Raw genomic sequence first — 22,779 nt, forward strand, 5'->3', positions numbered from 1 at the left:
GTTTCGGCCTTTTATCCGGAGGTCACGGGTTCGAATCCCGGTTAGTCATATTGACATTTTTCCACATTGCTAAAATCATTCATCTCGTCCTCTGAAGGCAATACGGTAACGGTGGACCCCCCGGAGGTTAAACACCGAAAAAAATTAATAAAAAATGATAATTTAAGTAATAATTTGTTTAATGAAAAATTACATATTTTTTTATTTTTAAATAATTTTCATAACTTATGGTATTGAATTATATATATATATATATATATATATATATATATATATCACCTGTACTATTATCATTTTCAAAATATTTTTACATAAAAATTCAAGAAAATTAAATGGATAATTACGGGGAATAAATATATCAACACTACTAAGGTTTGAATCTTAATTCAAGTTCAGTAGTAGTATCTTAATGTTGCTTTTCTGAATTCCGGTGTTTTTTTTTTTTTTTTTGGTTTGTTTTTTTATTGTGAAAATTTTCAAAAGAAAACGTAACTTATTGGCACCAATAATATTTGTATTTATCCATATTTTAAATAAAAGTAAAATTGAAAGAATTAAAAAAAGCCGTTTAAATAAATTATTATATTTATCTTAGCCAGAATTCCGTATAGAAGGAGAGTGGAAGAAGTGTTAGGAGAAGACCAATTTCGTTTCAGGAAAAGTAAGACAAAGGAAACAATTTTAGCGCTCAAATTAGTAGTAGAAGGAAGATTAAAGAAAAACAAACCAGCATACTTGGCATTTATAGACCTGGAAAAGACATTCGATAATGTAGACTGGAATAAAAAGTTCAGCATATTAAAAAAATTAGGATTCAAATACAGAGATAGAAGAACAATTTCTAACATTTACAGGAACCAAACAGTAACAGTAATAATTGAAGAACATAAGAAAGAAGCCGTAATAAAAAACGGAGTCCGAGAAGGATGTTCCCTATTCCCGTTACTTTTTGGATTAAGACTGTTGTAACATCTAGTTGTACATCTTCCCTTTTGATTGCAATTGAATTGACCAAATATGTCCAAAAAATGTGAATTTTGAACTTTTTCTTAACTGCAGTAATAAGCCCTCATTGAGAGCTTACGATATTTCATAAGTGGTACTTATTTATTTTCACTGGTTCCAGAGTTATAGTCAAATAAAATTTTAATTAATGAAATATTTTGATCTTACAAGGAGAAGTCATATCTGTTCGAATTCGACTTCGACTTCATTTACGTTTTTTTAATTTAAAAATACTGGTTTATTAATAATTATTAACCTGTGATTGTAAAAAAAATTACAATAAATAATAATTCAATAATAACAATAAAAAAAATCAGAAGTTGTTAGTGAATAAAATTTTAAGTAATTTTAAAAAAGTGTACATGTAATTTAACAGGCTTACACAAAGGTGGTCAAGTGGTGTCCACAACAGATTTTTTTACTTGATACTTATAATTATATCATAGCAGGTATATTTACTTTATCATAGCAGGTATAACTGCTATATTACTGTATTTTTATTATTTTTTTAAATAAATGTATATAATCAATTATTCAAAAATAAATTAAATTTATTGAAAAATTTACATGATCTAGATTTCATAATTTTTTATCTCATTTAAAAAAATGTATACCCCTTTTATTTATTTGATTCATTACAGTAATTTTAAGAAACAATGTTACAAACTCGATTTCATCTTGTCATTAAGATGATTTGCAGAGCAAGCAGTTTTTTCAATCTTGCTCGTTTCATTTGATTAAATCAATGAATTATTTACGGGTTGATATCAGTTAGGGATTGACTATCTGTTTCTCTTTCTCTCGAACTCATTTTTAATTTTTTTCTCTCCCTCCTTTTTTTCAATCATTCGTTTTTTATATCCTTATTTTAAAAATTTAATCTAAAAATTGTATCTAGGAAGGAGTTGTTTACTGAATTAAAATTTGTTGACTATTTCATTTTAGTTTTTTTTTTTTTTTTTTTTAATGAATGAATTAATTTAAATATAGTAACTATTTAGAAGTGCAATAACTATCCGTTTATAGTCAGTGCATACCACAAAAATATTACACACATATAAATATCTTAATATTCAAAGAAAAAATGTTGAATGTAATATATATGGTATATGTAAAAAAGGTGAAAATAAAAATAATGTAATAAAATCAATATGTAATTCAAAAATTATAACAACACAGTAATTTTACAATCTGTTCAGCAAGATAATTGAACAATAAATAAATAAGATCTATTTGAACTAACATTAAGTAGTCACAGACGCTTGTAACTTAATAATGAAATAGAAGAGCGTACGGCCAGACCATAAAGTCACCTAACTGAAATGATAAGAGAAACCAAGCAATCTTGAAAAATCCACTGACCATGATATCTAATAAATTGACCGCCAAATATATCGGATGCCGATCCAAACGATTTTGATACCGTTGGCTGACCAGAGAGGTTTCCTGCCGAACGGTTCGCAACTTAACATCATTATACATGAGGCTATTGCTTATGAACCAGGGTATGTTGAGCATTTTCGCAGTGTTTTTCAATACTGAAATTGCATACCGTACTCCACACTTCAAGCCCGTAAGTCTAAACAGGCTTAAAAACTAATTTATAAATCAATTATTTACTTTCTGTTGAAAGCCGAGATGTTTGTCCTATCAGCCAGTACATGTGTTTAAACTTGAAATCCAATTGTTTCCTCTTAGATGTGATATGTTTCGCCCAAGTAAGTCGACGATCAAGATGAAAACCCAAATATTTACAGTCTTGAGACCTCGGAATCGGAACATTGAAGATAGAAACAGGAGGACAGTGTTCCTTACGAAGGGTGAACACTGTCCCGTGCTTTGATTTTGTTTTGTTTATTTTTATTTTCCAACGTGTAAGCCAGATATTCAAGGAGAGTGATATAATCTTGAATAAAACGAGACGCAGTAGACAGATTTTCGTGGACAGCAAAAAAAAAAATAATGTGTAATTTTTTTAATCACTTAATCTATACATATAAAACAATATATGAGTGATTCATAATCAACGCCCAGCTAAAACTACTAATTGATGAAAATTTGTATACACGTTCTTCTTACGGTTTTAGTGTGCACTGAGAAAGGATTTTTTAAATTTCTGAGATTAAAGGATTAAAATGTAGTAACAATGAAATTATATGTACAATATAATTTGTATTTAACAATATATTTTTTTTTAAATCCGACTATTTATATATTTTCTCGGTAACAAATAAAGATACCAACTTGACTTTTGGTGTGTGTAATCCTCAAGTGAATATCTAAAAACAAATTTCTAGGTTTTTCGAAATTCGATCTTGAAAGAAGTGAAGGAAATTACTTGAACAATGATTACAAATCTTCCCCATTTCCGATAATACTAAACGAGATATTCACTAGATTTTGTCTTGTAAATATTCTTCAGATAAATATTTAAAAAAACATTTTCGGGTTTTTTGAATTAAATATTTTAAGGGATGGTCAAAAAATTGACCACGATGGAAAATGCAAATAACCTTATAAAGCGAGCGAGACCGCCCGGAGATGCTATTGAATAATAGTAATATTTATAAATTTCAGTACGTTACAATTTAATGCATAATTCATGCAAAATACACATGATAAAAATTATTTTTCAAATTAGAAACAGTTTTATTAAATTTCATCAGCCCTGTTTCTGTATTGACCTGCGATGAACACTTAAGATGTTGTTATACTATAGGCTACTACTACATGTTATTGAACATTAGTTTTATTAATACATACCAAAAATTTCAACTGTCAAATATATTACTTAATTACATTACATTAATATGCATTTATTAAAATAAAAAATAAAAAATTATAAAAATACAAATTTTTAAATGGTTATTTTTTACTTTGATAATGTTATTTATTTAAATTTAGGTATATATATATATATATATATATATATATGTTTATAGAAGGATATAACAAACTTTCAAGACATGTTCTACTAGTAAAACTAAAGAAGAGAAAGTTCATATCAACTTAGGATTCAGAAATGCTACGTAAACGAGTGTTACTAGTTACTAACGAAAGATTTCGCCCTGATTTCTGCGCCTTCGGTAAATATAAACTAGACTATAATTCTTGGAACCCAAATTGAGGGGTAATTTATATGATTTTATATGAAATCCGAACTGAAAAACTGAAAAAATAGGTCACAAAACTGGATTTTTATTAGTTAGCAAAAATTTGAAATAAAAGACAAAATATTGGGAGTAGAAAATCACATTTGGCGTAAAATAGCTTTGTAAAAGGGTAATAAACATATAAATGTTTTAAATAAAATTTGTAGAGAATTTGATTTTGGATAAAATGATATGAATGAAATTTATAGAAACTTAATACAAACGTAGGAATTTTGAAGTTTATTTAAAATAAAACATATCAAAATGTGGTAGATATTAACTGGGTATTAAGCGAAACAAAATTTTAATTATTACAAAACAAAAAACTGAATATTTTAGAAAAATCAACAATGAAAATTTAAAAAAGAAATGAAAAATCAAATAAAACAACATTAATAAAACAATTTACTAGATTTCACGAAGCTTTTCCGAACATATGTTTATGAACTTTCTTCTTTATTTTCACCCGTATGTACTGAAAGTTTGTTACAGTTTTCGTAAAACAATCTGTACATATATAAATTGTGTGTTAACAATCCACGTTTAGATATTTGATTAATCGGAATACGAGTAATAAGATAAAATAGTATTTTAAAATATGTGAGATTTCTTTCACGAATTATATTACCTTATTAGATTTGATAAAAATACTTTTCTTTTATAATGAAGAATACTTATTACAATTAGTAAATCTAAAAATGGTTCAGGAAACTGTAAGTATAGAGGGAGTACTTGTGTGTAATTAAAATGAAAAAAAAGAGTAAAAAAACTCTACTGTAAATTCTGAATATTACTTCAGTATAAATTTTAGTATATTTCAGCACTGCAATATAAATCTCATTCAAAGAAAATATGACATCTTTTAAAAAATTAGTTTTAAAAATATTTGAACTTTATTTTTAAAGCACATTTAATTATTTAGATTTTACTGCTTTGACTTATTCTTCTGTTTTTTTTTTTTATAACAATTTTAAATTATTTTTGCATAGAATACCCTACTATCAATAACAACTTACTTCTAATTGATCTCAAAAAGAAGGCTTTCAATTAATTTTTTTTGAATTGAATTTTTTTATGATAAGTGAAAAATTTGCTTTAACAAAAAATTGAACAATCTCTGAGATAGATTTGAAAGTATTTTTCATTCATTTTTGCTTAAATACTGGATTGTAATAGGATAAGGTAATGATGATATATATAGCCTGATGTCAACTATACGTTGAAATTATTTTTTCATGAAAATTCAGAAGAATTATTTTAAATATTTAAACCTAAAAAATAATACATACTACCGCTTTCAAGACAGCCTTATTACACACTTAGTCTTTTTACATAGTATCTGAATTCCTTTTATAATTTTTAACAAAATTCAAGTATCCAGTTTTTTTTTATATGAAATAATCTTTTGTAATTTTTATTCATTTTTTAAAAATAGATTTAAGATTACACAAATCTTAAAATTAAAAGTAAAATCCACATTTAAAAGGCAATAAAAATTATTAAAAAAAAAGTTTTCTCAATTCTTTAAATTTTAACTTTTTGTAGATGGCGCCAAATTAAGGGTTATAAGTTACTGGTAGTTTTTTATGTTTGATTATATGTTTATATTTGTAGCAATGGCTACAAAAAAAAAAGTGAAATTTATAATACTGAATAATGTGTTTTTATTATGGGATTTTTAAAAATGTTTTTTAAAATTAATTTTATACATTACAGTTTATTAATTATTACTTATACGTAGTCATTACTTCATCCGATAGTTCTATATATTTGTAAACACGTCTTTTCAAGCATTTTTTTTCCTTTTTTTGATATTACGGGCACAACTGCTATGGTCTTAGCCCAAATAGAAATTTGTAGCGTATGAAAAATACCACGCCTAACCGGGATTTGAACCCGGAACCTACAGATAAAAGGCCGATACACTACCGCTTCACCATGGAGATCGGTACTTTCATTTTATAAACCTTGAGGGGAGTTGCAAAAAGTTTTGGTGCACAATAAAAAATAATTATGTACAACAACCGTCACTTTATTTTCATTTTTTCAACTCTGTCACTTAACCAGTTGAGATAAATCAATTAAGCTCTGTTTTATAAAAAAAAAAAATTGTTATTAAATATTAAATAGGATCAAAAAGAAAACTTAGGAAAATCCGATAGGCATACTTTCATAAAATTATTAGTCTAATTGCTCTCCTCTGTTTTATCACTATTTATTGTATGTTTTCATTTTCCTGGAGTAAACTTAAAAGACTAAATCCGTAGTCAAAAAATCTCTTGGTAACTTTATATTTAGCCCTCCGGGCTGTAGTAAACTCATCGTCAAAAATCACTTTCTAACAGCTGATTTTCTAAGTCCAATGTTCTGAGATTCAAATCCCAGTAAAGGTAATTTATTTTTCTATGGATTTGAATATTAGACAGTGTACTTTGAAGGTTGGGATTCAGTTAACCACACATTTCCGGAACGGTCGTCCTAAATTTGTACAAGACTATACCTCATTTTATTACACTCATCTCATTTGTGTCACGGGGGGGGGGGCTGCTTATTATACACTAGTTGAACAGATTGCAATGCACATATTAGGAATAAATATCTTTATATTCTTCGATTAACATTTATTGAATTTATTTCATTCAAAATTTTACCTATTAAATTTTAAGTTAATTTTAGATTTCCAAAGCTAGTTTACATTTTTTTCTGTGACTTATTAAAGTTAAGATGGAATAGGTCTTTAATCTCACGAAAATTGTATATATTTTCTTATATAGTTTATTCTATTCAAATTTTCTTAAAATAAAATAGTTTTTATAAAAATGTATATTATTCTGATAGTTACATAATAACACATTATATAAATCACATCAGGAATAGATAGGTTTGTTATTCCACGGACAAAAAAGGGACTGTCTTTGCATTAACCGGGATGAACCGTGGAAAACTATGGCAAAACCTTGATTAAATCAATGTCACAAAATACGTAACTAATTATGGAATAAATATAAAAAATGGATAAAAAGTTAATATTAATAATTTAAATTATAAATACATGAAATAATAGTAACTTAAACATCTGAATTTACTAAATAAATATTGTTACAAAATAAATCACAATTCAGAATCATTAACGTAAATTATTTAAACACATATTTTTATAAATATTTTATTGAGATTTAAAATATTTTATGCCTTTTTTTATTATTTTTATGAGAGTTAAAATGGAACGCCGATGATCCGAACGCAGATTTTCCAGATATCAAACTATTCAAACCGCATAGATCCGCACTAGACAATTTTTGTAAAAAAGGTTTTTACATTATTTAAAATATTTAAATTACTATTCAATTGTTTGAACACGAAATATATTTTTATCAATCTTTGTTTTTATTGAGATCGTTAATTGACTTTATTTGCAATTTGTATAGCATTAAATACATAGCATATTTGTATAGCGTAAATTGATGTCTGAACTTATTATAAATTATAAAATTAACTTCTGAACAGATTTATAGAAGTATATTAATTGGTCAAAAATGAACTATGATGTAATAATATATGTTTTTATTGTGCTCTGCATGAGCACAATAAAATACTGTTTTGACAGTTAGTCAAAACAAATTACAACATTATTGTATTGTTTATATTATCTAATCATAGGGTCAACCCACCGGGTTGGTCTAGTGGTTAACGCGTCTTCCCAAATCAGCTGATTTGGAAGTCGAGAGTTCCAGCGTTCAAGTACTAGTAAAGCCAGTTATTTTTACACGGTTTTGAATACTAGATCGTAGATACCGGTGTTCTTTGGTGGTTGGGTTTCAATTAACCACACATCTCAGGAATGGTCGAACTGAAAATGTACAAGACTTATACTTCATTTATACACTCATACATATCATCCTCATTCATCCTCTGAAGAATTATCTAAACGGTAGTAGTTACCGGAGGTTAAACAGGAAAAAGAAAGAAAGAAATAAACTTTCATAGGGTAGTTATCTAAGTTTTACAAAGAGTTAGCTACGTAATTTTCATGACCCATAATGAAATTGATTGCCACAAGTTCTATTTATTAAACTTATTGTAATTTTTTCGAAAAATAGAAAAAATTAAATTTGTAATTTCTAAGAAAGTATATTTTTTATAGCTTATAATAACTTTTTTCCTCAATAATTATTATAATTACAACCGGCTTTTCTGCGGAGCCATAAGTAAGTTTCCTGACAAAAGCACGTGATAAAGGGGTCCTTAAGGAACACCTGAAATAAGTAATACACAATAAATAATAGTTGCAAGAAAACTTAAACTTCAATATGAAATTTCAAGCTCAGTTATAAATCACGAAACATTAATTTTAGCTCTACATAGTCCACAAAAAAAAAGATTAATGACAAAGAATAAAAAGAAAAAAAACAAGAAAAAGAGTAGTAACAAAGAAATTAGATACGACACCACTAAACTTGATGGTGTTAGATTCCAAACTATTACGCAGACCCTAAGTCAAATACTTAGGACCCGCCTCAACCGTTAGACGTCCCTGCTGTTATCGAGTAGATTAATTGCAAAGTGATTCTCAAAGTGATTCTCTTAATTGCACATGATTCTCAATCCTCTGCAGGTATTTGACACTGTGCTGTCGTGCAATCTCACGAACCGACGGCAGCTCCAGATAATCGTGAGTCTGCTCATTCCGCGTGAACCATGGCGCTTCGGCAATCACCCTCGCTACTTTGTTCTAGAACCTTTGTATAGTTTCCATATTACTAGTACTAGCCGCTCTCCACAACTCCTACAATGTGGGTCCAGATTGGGCGCAGAATAGCCTTATTAATTAAGATCCTGTTGGATAACGTGAGGCCTGAGTTCCTCCGTATCAGCAATGACGTTCTCTGTACCTAGCGTTCAGCTGTTTTCTCTTCGTCATCACGTGGCACTTCCAGGTCAAACGCTGATCCAGATGAAGTTTCAGGTACTACACAGTTTCCGTTTCCGGGATCAAGACACCATCGTATTGCACACCGGGACAGTCACCTCTTCGCATGATGAATGTGATGTGCCTCGACTTTCTTTCTTTACTTGTTTAGCCTCCGGGAATCACCGTCAGATAATACTTCAGAGGATGAATGAGGATGATATGTATGAGTGTAAATGAAGTGTAGTCTTGTACAGTCTCAGTTCAACCATTTCTATCATGTGTGGTTAATTGAAATCCAACCACCAAAGAACACCGGTATCCACGATCTAGTATTCAAATCCGTGTATAAATAATTGCCTTTGCTAGGACTTGAACGCTGGAACACTCGACTTCCAAATAAGCTGATTTGGGAAGACGCGTTCACTGCTAGATCAATCCAATGGGTTGTCGTGCTTTGACATACCTTGATTAATCTTAACCCTCCACTTCTGCCACGCGCAGACATGGTCTAGCGCCATTTGTAGGTCCTGCGAGGTTAGGACTTAAAAACGTAATACAATTTTTCTTCAATAAGTTTTTTTTGTAAGTTATACTTACATAAGTTTTCTGTTAGTTATTTATAAAATAATAGGATAGTAGATATTAATTTCGTTCAGATAATTTTTGTAAATATTGATTCTTTTATTAACAAATCTCAACTAGGTAAAGCTAGATAAAGTTTCATTTCTACATAAGAAAAGATCGTGAAATTTTGGTATAATTTTTAATTAGTTCACTAAAACAATAAACCAATAATTTTTTTCGGATTTTCACCAGTACAGAAGCACCGATTACTTTTAAGACAATGAATTATGGGTTTTTAAGTATCACAGAATTTGATTTTTAAATTAAATTTTATTTAAGCTGTAATAAAAATTATATATTTTTATGAAAAAAAGTGGAATTCTACTCTTTGATGAAAATATATTAATATTTTTGCGCATTAAATTTTTCGTTTAGTTTCATTAAATAAATCAGTATAATTATATAAATAATAAATTCTTTTGATATATTTAACAAATAAAACAATGACCAACGATAAAAATAATATGTAGCAAAGCTGTTAAATATTTGAGATAGCGGCGTCGAAGACGTCTGGCGCCGGAACAGCAGACGGTGCGAAATGGCGTACGGCATTTCATACTGAAAAACACAAAGTTTAAATTGGAATTGCAGCAATAACGTGGCAAAGTTTGTTCCCCCAGTCGTCCCCCAGATTGTGCTTGTTACTGAATCCCCATGATATAGTTTATTACTATAATCAACTCTTCCTCTTTCATACAGTTCAGCGTATCGCCATTATACCAAATAATCTTTTTACAAGAAACACATGATGACCTCGAGTGTATAAAATGGCAGATTACAATAACTTAAATACTTCTACTATCGATATTGTAGTCGTTAAACAATATTTTATTATCAAAAATATACAATGACCTTTTAAAAAAATCTGATGTGGATATCATATGACTTCCTTGTACGCCTATTAAATTACATAAATTTTTTTTTTTAAATGAAAAGTACATAAATCTTTTTTCATTAACAACTGATATTTTTCGATATTTTTTTTTTGTTATTATTGAATTATTATTTATCGTAAAACCTTTTTACAATCAGAGGTTAATAATTATTAATAAATCAATATATTTCAACTCAAAAAAAGAAGTTAAAAAAAGGAGATGAAGTCTGATTTCAACCGATGTGCTTTCCCTTTGTAAGATCCAAATATTTCATTAATTAAAATTTTATTTGGCTATAACTCTGGAACCAATGAAAATAAGTATCACCTATGATATATCGTTTAAAAACTCTCAATGATGGCTTATTAATGATGTTAATAAAAAGTCCAAAATCCAAATTCTTTTGGATTTTGGGCTTTTTTGAACACTTTTGGTTTAGTCGATTGCAATCATAAAAGGAGTTGCACAACTAGATGTTACAACAGTCCTAAATCCAAAACTTCAATATGGTACGGCTAATAATTCGTGAATTATACGAGATACATTCGTTCAAACGTCACCCCGAAAATAATCAAAATGGATTCAGGAATGATAAAGATGGATATTTCGGTTAAAATCTGAAAACCGAAAATTTTCGCAATCACAATACTTTCTTTACTTCGTACAAGGAAGTAAAACGTTCATTTGTTTAATTAAAGCGTTTCCAAACTTATTTTTTTATTAACTTCTTTATTTTCACCAGTAGAATATAACCGAAAATTTTATTATATTCTTCATGAATCACTCTATATTTTAACTATAGTAATTGGCAGTTTCTTCTCATCTGTAAAGTACAAAAAATGGGTGCCAGAACTTTATCTTCAGTAATTTCCGAGAAAATTATGATACAATTCTGTTTGTTTAAAATGATACATTTTTCTGAGATGAACTATTAATTTTTACCTACATAAATTGTAGAAATTAAAATTTCTACAAATTTATTACGAAATTTTATTTGTTTATTGACATTTAACGACGTAATTTTATGACACCCCTAAAAAGTATCATTTTTAACTCTTCTCTTCTCTCTTTCTTTCCTGTTTAGCCTCCGGTACCGTTTAGATAATTCTTCAGAAGATGAATGAGGATGATATGTAGTATGAGTGTAATGGAAGTTGTAGTCTTGTACATTCTCACAGTTCGACCATTCCTGAGATGAGTGGTTAATTGAATCCCAACCACCAAAGAACACCGGTATCCACGATCTAGTATTCAAATCCGTGTAAAAATAACTGGCTTTACTAGGACTAGAACGCTGGAACACTCGACTTCCAAATCAGCTGATTTGGGAAGACGCGTTAACCACTAGACCAACGCGGTGGGTTTATCATTTTTAACTCTAAACATCTTTTTCTTTACAGTAATTTTCTCGAAAATTTAGAGGAAATACAATTCAGGACCCATTTTTATTCTTAATTTTATCAGTTCGTAAAACTATACAAACCACCAATTTTTTTCATAATTTATGCCTCACGAATTTCAGTACAATCCTAATTAACCTTTGGAAATTTGTAGAATTTTCCGTTAGCCGTAATTTGAAAAGAAAAAGTATTTCTGGATCTATTTTTATTAATGTATTGATTATTTAAAGAAATTCTAACCGAATCGTTAGTAGTTATTAAAAACTATTTCTTTAGTTGAAAATAAATTATAAAACACCATATGTTTAAAGTTATGTTAATAATATTTAAAAATGTTAATTCTTATAAATGAAGTATACAAGGTGGTTCATTTAATACGGCAAGAGGCCGTTTTCTTATACCCTGTGGAGTACGGTCCTCTCGGCAGATGTCCCGGAGCTGGCCGTGTTCGGACACGGCCGCTCTCCCGAACAGTCTTCGTGCCTGCGCCACTCCCACCTTGGATACGGTGTGTACTCCCGCATCGTAGCGAAGAGTGATGTTTCTGACGAAACACGGTGCTCCAAATATCGTCTGCAACGCTATGTTTTGGACGGCTTCTACTTTCTTTTGAAGCGTGGAGAAAATATAAACCTACTTTATATTTGTTCAGTATATACGTTTATCTTAGCATCTTTTTTTAAATTGCCCCAAAATTCACTCTGTTCCACAAAGATCGAAAACATGATCTTTCTATTTATTGCATGCTTTATAAGCCAAATTTTTTTTTTGTTTTCCTAGGGATAGTAGTAGTGGGGCAAGTGACCCCAAATAAAATATACTTTGGGGCCTTATTGCGTACAGAAAAGCTGATAAAAATTTTAAAATATCAATTTCTGGAATAACTTTTTTTTGGTTTACTAAAATGTTTCATTTTTTTCACAATATAAGAATAAATAACCAATGCTGGGGAAACATTATAACTTTTTTTGTCAATTTTTTTACATCCTCATCATTTATTACTAAGATAAGTTAAGAATACATTTATTAGACAAATCAACAGGCTAACATAAACTTTTAAATAATTTCTGAAGTACAGTAAGTTAACATTCCTGATTTACCATTCTATAGCTGAATAATATTGTGTTCGATTGCTTTGTGATAAAATAGATATCAAATAGTTCTTTTCAATCATCTGAGTGACAATAAATAAATAACAATATAATAGAAATAAGATATTTATTTATTAATAATTAAATAGTACTTTTAAATATCAGAATGGTAGAAAATAGATGACTTTTTCAAAAAATGGTTAAATAATTGGCAGAATAATCTTTCTTAAATGGATCATAACCTATTAAAAATGGTCATTCCAACTCTATAAGGACCATTTACATAAGTTGAAAAAAATAGTTCTATTCTTGGGTTTGTTAACCACGGATATATTTTTTTAAGGAATAGATTTTTCTTATTAAAGGTAGCTTACATATTCATGAGGTTATGAAATAACATTCGCATAAATCCCAAACCATTTTAAGTAATAAAAATTTCATCATTAGAGGTCATATGATTTTTATTTTATCTTGCATAGTCTATCCTTGATGAGTTAAAGAACTTTTTCAACAAGTAGAGGCTGAATCCCATTTCGAAATGTTGTTTATATTTACATTTCAAATTCTTATAAATCTTGTTCTGTAAAGTTATTTCAAGTTTTATGGGACTTATTAAACCAAAGTATGTAAAAAGTAAATATTGCCATTGAAAAGGCTTAAAATAAGATCTATAATAGTTTGCAATTAAGTGTAAACTATCAAATATTTATAATAACAAGACATATTTTACTTACAAATATTGTTTTTATTAATCTCTTTGGTTAACTAATCAACTATACAAACTTATAAATTAAATTCACTACATTTCACTTAGAATTCTCTAAGCTTCCTCAGGTGACAATACACTTTCATAAACACATCATACAGAATTCTCTTGCATACTCTGCGTATGCAATAGTGAATTTAATTTATAAGTGTGTATATGTATATATATCCGTTTTGAAAATTCAAATAACCCATCAACAAATTGACTACTGGACTAATTAAATTCAGAAGACAATAACTTATCCACCAAACACAGTAACAAAAAAAAACCTAAAACAGCTAATACCAAGAGTCGACTTTCACAGAATTCCTCATCATTACTAGGTACATAATTGTATAATTATATCAACAAGTAACAAAAAAGAAATAAAAACTTAAAAAATTAGAAACCATAACAACACCACAAAATTTTTGGTTGTTGTGCATGTCCATTAATGGCAGTGTAGTTGTGTTTACAAATTTTGTGGTTGTTAGAGAGTAATGTTTTCTAAATTTTTAAGTTTTTATTTCTTTTTTGTTACTTGTTGATGTAATTGTAAAATTATCTACCGACTAATGATGCAGGATCTACAAAAGTCGACTATTGGTAATAGGTTTTTTGTTACTGTGTTTGGTAGTTAAATTGTTGTGTTTTGTGTATACATATATATACATATGAGTAAAAATTATTAATTGTTTATCAAATGATAAACATCAATATTATGATTCTAATTACTAAGATAATTGAACCTGATAATGTTGGAAAATAATAGCCTTCAATAAAATAGAAAAAATAAAAGATGAAATAATTACAAAAAATTCAAAGTAATGAAATACATAAATTTATTTTTCAAGGAAGAATTTAGTTCATTTGTAACCAAGGGTAAAACAAAATAATTTACAAAGATTTATTTTATAGTTATAATGAATAAATATTTGTCAGAGAATGCTTTCGAAACTGTTATTTTATTCTTTGCTGATTTGCTATTATCTTCAAATGTATTTGTAAATCTAAATTACAGGGTGGCACATTTAGAACTGCTCCAAGATTTTACTACACTGAATTTGTTGGCTGTTTAATTTAGCAAATATAGTAAATATTTTTTTTTTCTCTTCATAATTTATTAATAACAAAGGTAATACAGATTAACCGTGAAGATTAGATAAAGATTAGGAGGTAAAGACCAGATTAAAGTTAAAACTATAGATAGAAGTACTTACTATCAATGGATTGAACCTACAGCAAAGTAATGAAATATATAAATTCATTTTTCAAGGAAGAATTTAGTTCACTTGTAAACAAGGGTAAAATAAAATAATATACAAAGATTTATTTTATGGTTGTAATGAATAAATATTTGTCAGAGAATGCTTTCGAAACTGTTACATTAGAACTGCTCCAAGATTTTACTAAATTTGAATTTAAATTTTTTGAATTTGTTGGCTGTTAATTTAGCAAATATAGTAATTATTATTTATTATTATTATTATTATTTTGTTTCATAATTTATTAATAACAATATTTTTTTTATTTCATTTTACAACTTTAAGTAATAAAAAATAAAAATAATTATAATTTGTTTCTATTTACAATTTTATTTATTTTTAAATATTATGGTAAGTTTAAACACATAAGGAATAGTACTAACTTAGTGTAGAAAATTAAATCTTATTAAATATGTATTAATAGTAAAAGAATACCAATATTACAATACAAAGATAATAAATAAGGATGTAGGATTTAGGTATTACAATGAGGTAAGAAATTTTCCAAAAAAAAAATTGATGGAGAAGCATCAAAACAGTCAAATGACTGATTATAATAAATTATGCTGTGTATAGTGTCAACTAAAATATATTTTTTTTAATATACTACATTTTAATGCAGTTAAAGAATAAAGAATTATTTGCAATAATTTTTTTCATAAGGTAAATGACTTTTTGAAAATTTGTCCATCTATTCTTAACATCATTTAATAAGATATCTGATAATTTTACTGAATCTTGTATTACTACATTTTGCTTTTCAAAAGTAGGCACTTGTGTTACAGTTTTATTTATAAATGAATACATGTAGCATGATGGTGTTGAAGATACTGTGTATACTCTATGAAAGATATCTGATTGTACAGATTCACTCTGGCCAGATATTATTGTCTTATTTGATTTACCTGGTGTTTCTAGTATAACAGATCCATCTAATACTGTTAAACTTACATTCTGTAAATCCTTCTTTATATAATTTTCAAGATATAAACCTTTAAAACAAAAAAAAATATATATGATAATTTAATAAAGAAAATTAAACAATTATTATGCAATAAATTAATAATTTATAAAGAAGCAATGGTCGATGAACATAACTGATATGACAGGGATTTTCTTACAGATTATTTCAAATTTAAATTTTAGTATTTTTAATCTGGCTTCAAATCAGTTAACCAAATTTTTCTACATGACAACCCTTGCCAAAGGTTTTTTTGTTAGTTTATTTTGACATTCTGTAATAAAAACTTCCTGTTTTTTAGCTCTAATGGATCAAAAACATGTTGCTATCTATTGACAGCAATACTAACTAAAAAGTTACACTCTTTGACGTTAGGAAGCAAGACTATCGAATATTTTGTACATTTTAAGAACGTAATAAATAACACGAGCTAATAAATGTTGTGTCTAATATTTTGAGTAATCCTGGGTGCAAGACATGTTACGGGTAGGATTTAGATTATGTACTTTATTACAGTACTCTTTTGAACGAGTTCTTCATTACCAGATATTATTAACAGTAACGTTCATATTTTACTATCAACAACTTACTGCAATCTAGCGGCAATATTTTGAAGTTAATAATGCTAAGAAAATAACAAGCTAGTGTAATATCGCAGTTTCTGTACCAGTAGTTGAACTTGTACGAATGTATGTGAGTTATTTTCTCTTATAAAAAGTAATTATTATGAAATATTTGAGATTTCGGATATGTAAAAAACACTGATGAATGAAAGAGTTATAGTAGGTAAGTATGTAAAGTAACCTATCTAACTTTTAAAGTATCACTAGCCGCACGTGATTTCAGTAATGAGCGAGAAATAATTTGGCGCGACTTTCTTCTACAAATTAAAATTATGTAATTTACAAATTCGTTTCACAAAATCAGAATACTCATTAGATATTTAAGTATTGCCAATGCAACAAAGTAGTAGTAATATCTTTACCTCATCTTAAAACAAACATTGTTTTTCAGAATATGAGTAACTTATTTTTGGTGCCTAACGGTGTACAATTGTGTACACAATAATTTAGTATCAATTTATTGATACTAAATTGAACATTTTAATGTACGATTTAAGCATAGAATCATATCTTTACCTGTTTCCTTATTTATTGTTTTCAAGATGCAAAACTTTCTGGCAAATCATATTTTCTTTGTGATGATTTAATTTCGTTTGACATCACATTGAATTGTAAATTCAAGACTAAAAAACTAGCAAAAGCATCTATTCAGAGTTAAGATTTAATTAAGATGAGCTATGAGAAAAACAGAATTAAAATCAGGTAATTTTCTTTATGAATTCCTTTATATCTTTATTCTCTTATAATGTTTTTTACTTATAAAACTTATTTTAAATTACACTGTATATTCTACTCTATTTTTCACAATTTTATAAGTCGCCAAGTGAGTTTAAATATTCTCCTCCATGTTGAATAATCAGACATAAAAACAGTCTCCGACAGCTGTTTTAAGTTCATAAAAGAGGGGATTTTTTTTACACCAAAAGTACATATTCCTAGATCTGTTACTCAAATAAACTGCACATTCATCAGAAAAGAAAATTAATTTCTGTGATTGAATGTTGGGAAAACATCTAAGAAGAGCATTACAACAAATTTCCCTTAATACCATAACTTAGTCAGAAAGTTCATTAACATGAGCTGGCTTAAAGGGTTTAATCGTAAGATCTTTTTTCAACAAAAAAAAACAATTACTTTTTTCTTAACATAAATTTTTTCCAGTTTTTCTGTAGTTAGTTTAATGATGTTTGATATTAAAATGATATGCCTAAGCAGGATATAAACCTAGAACTTTCAGGCCAGACAAAGTTACCACTTAAGGCTAAACTGGTTGAAAGGAAAAAGTAAAGTAACTGGTAATGGTAAGTCTGATCCAATAGATCTCTAAATAAATTCAAACACCAAATGTCAAAGCTTTCAGAAAGAAATTCAGTTGCGATATCTTAATTAATTATAATGTAACACTTGAATATAACTTACAGAAGTCAATTATATGTAAATATTTATCATTAAACATTTTATTTATTTATTTTTTGTACATCTGTAAAAGTAAATAAATTTGAGTGGTAGAGATAATATAATTATGTATATCATAAAATATTACTATAATCTTACCAATCTTCTCGATTTTATTATTACTAGCAGGTCCTTGTTTATTGGGTCATTTGTTAGCATACCAACATAAGCATTATTCACTTATTTTCCTTAAAAATAGAACTGAAATATGAAACAAGGTGTGTATAATTTTCACACAATTTTCATGTTTAGCTAATTATTTTCTTTATACTCCTGCTTTCAATAATTTAGAATTTCCAGAAAAGAAAACCAGTTTAATAACCTTACTTTGATAACCCAGATGAAATTTGGATTTAAATCACAGCATAGACCAAATCTCACTTTACAAAATTACCAAAGATTGCTTAGTACTTCTTTAATCCATTGTGCTGTAAAGTAAAAAAATGATTGATATGTTTAAAAATATTTTTAAAAGCTAATTGTACCTGGAAAGTCTGCATAAAATAAAACATCAGTATAGTCTGACCAAGACCATACTTCCTCTTGAAGATGAGACATTTTTGTTCTCCAATGATTTAAATCGCTTAACAATGGCATTAACCAATCAACTGGTTTAAATGGTGACCATGGAGCTGTTAAAAGATTCACTTTTGGATCAAACATACGTTGTTGAAATCTTCCATTTAATGAACACCATACATCAATATTTATAGATATATTATTTAATGAAGGTTTTTGTTTTTTCATATTATCTTTAATGCAGTGAGCGAATTGTATTACCATATCAGCATGTGTTGTCCATCTTTCACTTGTTACCCACACCTGAAACAGTGTAATATTACAATTCAGGTGTACGCTTTTGTAATAAAATTAAATATTCACCATATCAATAACCCTTTTGTATAAAAAATGTTTCTTATAAACTAAAAATAAATATAAATTTATGTTCTTTCATTTATAGCCTATTTTCATTTGATTGCACATGCATATTATCTTATTTGTTGTCTAGTTTATTCAAAATATTTTTGGCTATGAAACTTTATAAAAGATTTAGTAGGTTTATTGTTAGAACAATGAACAATTTCACTTCTTTATTATCTTGTTTGATATTCCTTGTTAGTTCTCAGTAAATAAAACAGCTAATTAGCAGTTGCTTTTGGATTTGCTAGATGTTTCTCCTGAACTAGTGTCTATTCAGTTGAATTTAATGCTAAACTAGGGTCACATTACGTCATATTAGTTTCTTTTGAGAGGCCCTGGCAAAACGGTTTACATTTCAATTGGATATTTGGACATATTATAAATTTTAAGGATTATAAAGGTTGTTATTTAAAGTAGCCCACTGCTCTTGAGTGGCTCTTTAAATATTTGAGCACATGATTTTTTTTGACATATGATTAAAAGCAGATCAGTCCAAAATCATTGCCCCTTGCAAAAAATGACCTTGATCTCCTGAGAATTTGTGGATGGAGTGGGTGAGAATGTTGGTTGGAGGGGCTATTGTTTTTGTTGCTTAGAGTTATTTATCTCATAGCAGATTGTTCTTTTGGTGCTATTTTAGTATGCAGTAACATCATCATGAGGTCTAAATTAGCTCTGACCCACCTACTCGGTAGTGTCCCACCTAATTTTTTTTAAACGGTAAACTAATATAAATTTTACACAAATTGTACATAATTTGTATATTTAATGTTAATTAGATGAGGTTAGCCAGCTTTGATTAAGTTTGGGAGGTAATGTTGATTACATATGAAGATCAGTACATAAAAACAACATAACCTAACAAAACTTAACCTTGCTTTGCTGTTAATCTCATCTAATTAACATTAAATATACTTAGTGGTACAGCAGACCACATTTACTGTAGTGGTAGACCTCATGTTGATGGTAGACCATACTGAAGTAGCATCTTCCTTTCTTACAACCCTTGCTCGTTTATAATTCCTCATTTCTCTTGCACATTTTGCATACTCAAAGAGTAAGTCAAAGCTTGGTAGGCCTTTGCTAATGTACAGGTCTGGTAGGTCTATAAAGGCAATGCATGCTTACTGTGGAAGCCCTGTGAAGTCCTGTGGAATTTGTTTCCTGTAGCTTCATAATTAACTTAATGGCTTGAGTATCTGATACATAAAGCTTACATCTGAATATCAAAATAATTTTTATAAAGATTATTTATTTGTTTATAAATATATAAAGAAAAATAATTTTGTGTATTTTATGTATAAAGTTGTTATAAAGATTATTATCATTTTTGCTTGGAGCACACTTATTTAATGAATGCTATCTCATGTTGTCAGCTGATGCCGGTGTGATAATAGTTGATCTCATTTTTCTTGATTGTGCGAATTTTGTATGGTTTATTAGCCAAAATTTGAAGTAGTAGTTAACAATATTTGTAGTATTATAAGTGTAGTGTGACTAATATAGGAAAAATTTTTAATTTTGGATTAATAAGAACCAAAGTTCTCCCTTCTAAGTTTACTCTTTACAATCCTGCTATGATTTCTTTCAGTTTATCAATCTATACATTTATGCTTACGTATGCAGTTCTCTTTTTAATTTTTATATTGTAAATTTTTTCTTAATTAAATTTTCCAATTTTTTTTCAACCATCTTGTTTTATTTTTTCAGTGTTTTATTTACAGCCCTTTTAGGCTCATTTCTATTTTCCTTCACATTCTGTTATGTACTTTCTGTATTTCTGACAGAATTGAATATTTCTATATAATATGTATTTGTTTTGGTGATAGTAAACTTTGTTTATTTAACCATTAAATTTAATAAATACAAGAAAAATTTTTTTTTTCTCTAATCTAATAAAAGCTGCCAAAGAGAGTATATTTTTTTCTTCAGTAAGAATAAGTATTATTTTCATTTCTACTTCTAGAAGTAACCAACTGTAAAATTCTGGAAAATATTCCCAGAAAATTAAATGCCATTAAATTTTAAAAATATTACTAAAAAGATAAAAAATTGAAACTAAAAAATCTCATATATCAAAAGTTTTCATAAATTAATTATTTGAGGATTTTTATTGAGTTTTATACAACATTCAGTCTCTGTATCTTCTAACCAGGATAACATTTGTAAAATGAAATCTCTTTTTATGAAAAGCAGTTTTAAATACTGTTAATCTATATTATATTGTTTTTGTTTTTTTTAATTTCCTAAGATTATTCTTACCTCATGATTAAGAAAATATTCCTTATTTTTTGACATATCTACAATTTTTACATTAACTCTATTCCTGTCCCATGTGTGAACCATCATATCCCATGAATAACCGTAAAGACCATTTGTCCAGTTATTGTAACCCTGTATAAAAACAGAAGAATACAAATTATCACTGTTTATTATCAGTAACTACTCTTCTAATTTCACAGAAAAAATTTAATTACAACTACAGTTGCCCCAGTGAATCTACGAGCTTGTGATGTCACTTGCTGACATTTCATTATAATATTATTTTCCAAAACATTATTTTTGCGCATAATTATTATTTTTATTTCATTTTTCAACCTACAAACAATACAGGAACCCAAACAATACATTTATGTTGTTGTGTGTTCAATTTTTTCCACTTGAATTCATTACATATATAAAAATGCTTAATGACTCAATCTTGTAAATAACAATTCCTTAACCAATGATTAATGCTCTGATTGGTAATATGTACAGGCGTATAAAAATTTATACATGCAGTCAGAAATGATGTCTTTCATCACGACTATATTTAGATCCATTATTCGTAGCACACAATGTGTGTATAAAGAAATAAACTTTAGTCCAGTTTATATCGTGTTCAACCTTTGCTATTGAATACCTTCACTATCCGAAGGTATCCGGATAGCGTTTTTGTGTGGTCATATTATTTTATAGTTACTCATTGTTTTTTGCAATTTTTTTGTAATATATTATTTTTTGTTTTATTTTTGTTCGTGTGTTATTAGTGCAGTTTGTTATTGCAAAATTTAAATCTGTTGTTAAGGAAAAACTTAGGAGTCAAGCACATGAAATTATCAATAATGTTTGTGATCTTATGAAAAAATAAGCTCTAAAAGTAGGTAAATTAACTGACAACAGACATATAACTGCCATTCAAAAATACGAAGAAAGAACTGCTGCTATTTGCTTATTTTTATTTTATGTATAGATTTTTAATTTTATTGTTTTATATCTTTTTAAATGTAAATGAGTATCTTTGCATATCTTATTGAAAATTACAATGTAGTTAATTAGTTACAAATCAGAATTAGTTGATCAGAAATGACATGCATTCAACTTCTTTACAAACTACTTTGATCTTATCAAGTGTTGTGAATATGATGATCACTCATTGCATGTAGAATTTTATAAAGCATTGCTTCAGAGATGTTAGTTGTGAATCAGAGTTTCTCATTCTTCTTTTTTACTTTTGTTCTCTCTCTGTAATTTGATGTCTATGAGGTCAAGCAATCTCTTGAATCCATGCTGAGAATACACAAACCAGAGCTTCCCCTTTCAGTTACCTCACCGTTCACAAATATGTTTGTGATGTTTTAGAAACTTGAGTTTATATTTTTGTCTGTGAATGTAATTTTATGAAAACTGATGGTGGACCGTGTCCTGAAAACTCTCTTTAAAGTATATTTATATTTTTGTCTGTGAATGTAATTTTATGAAAACTGATGG

General features: G+C 27.9%; 1 protein-coding gene across 2 annotated transcripts in view; it reads right to left on the reverse strand.

The window, feature by feature from the left end:
* Nucleotides 1-15,655: 15,655 nt before the first annotated feature.
* GC (gamma-glutamyl carboxylase) overlaps nucleotides 15,656-22,779 on the reverse strand; it is a 46,383-nt gene continuing 39,259 nt past the window's right edge. For both annotated transcript variants that reach the window (XM_075376877.1, XM_075376878.1), the window contains exons 9-11: nucleotides 21,292-21,423; nucleotides 18,594-18,930; nucleotides 15,656-16,061 (exon numbers count right to left, since the gene is read on the reverse strand). In XM_075376877.1, coding sequence (XP_075232992.1) covers nucleotides 15,676-16,061; nucleotides 18,594-18,930; nucleotides 21,292-21,423 — 855 coding nt within the window. In that variant the 3' untranslated portion in view covers nucleotides 15,656-15,675. The remainder of the gene's footprint in view (nucleotides 16,062-18,593; nucleotides 18,931-21,291; nucleotides 21,424-22,779) is intronic.

This window comes from Lycorma delicatula, chromosome 10, assembly GCF_047948215.1.
Source record: "Lycorma delicatula isolate Av1 chromosome 10, ASM4794821v1, whole genome shotgun sequence".
NCBI lineage: Eukaryota > Metazoa > Arthropoda > Insecta > Hemiptera > Fulgoridae > Lycorma > Lycorma delicatula.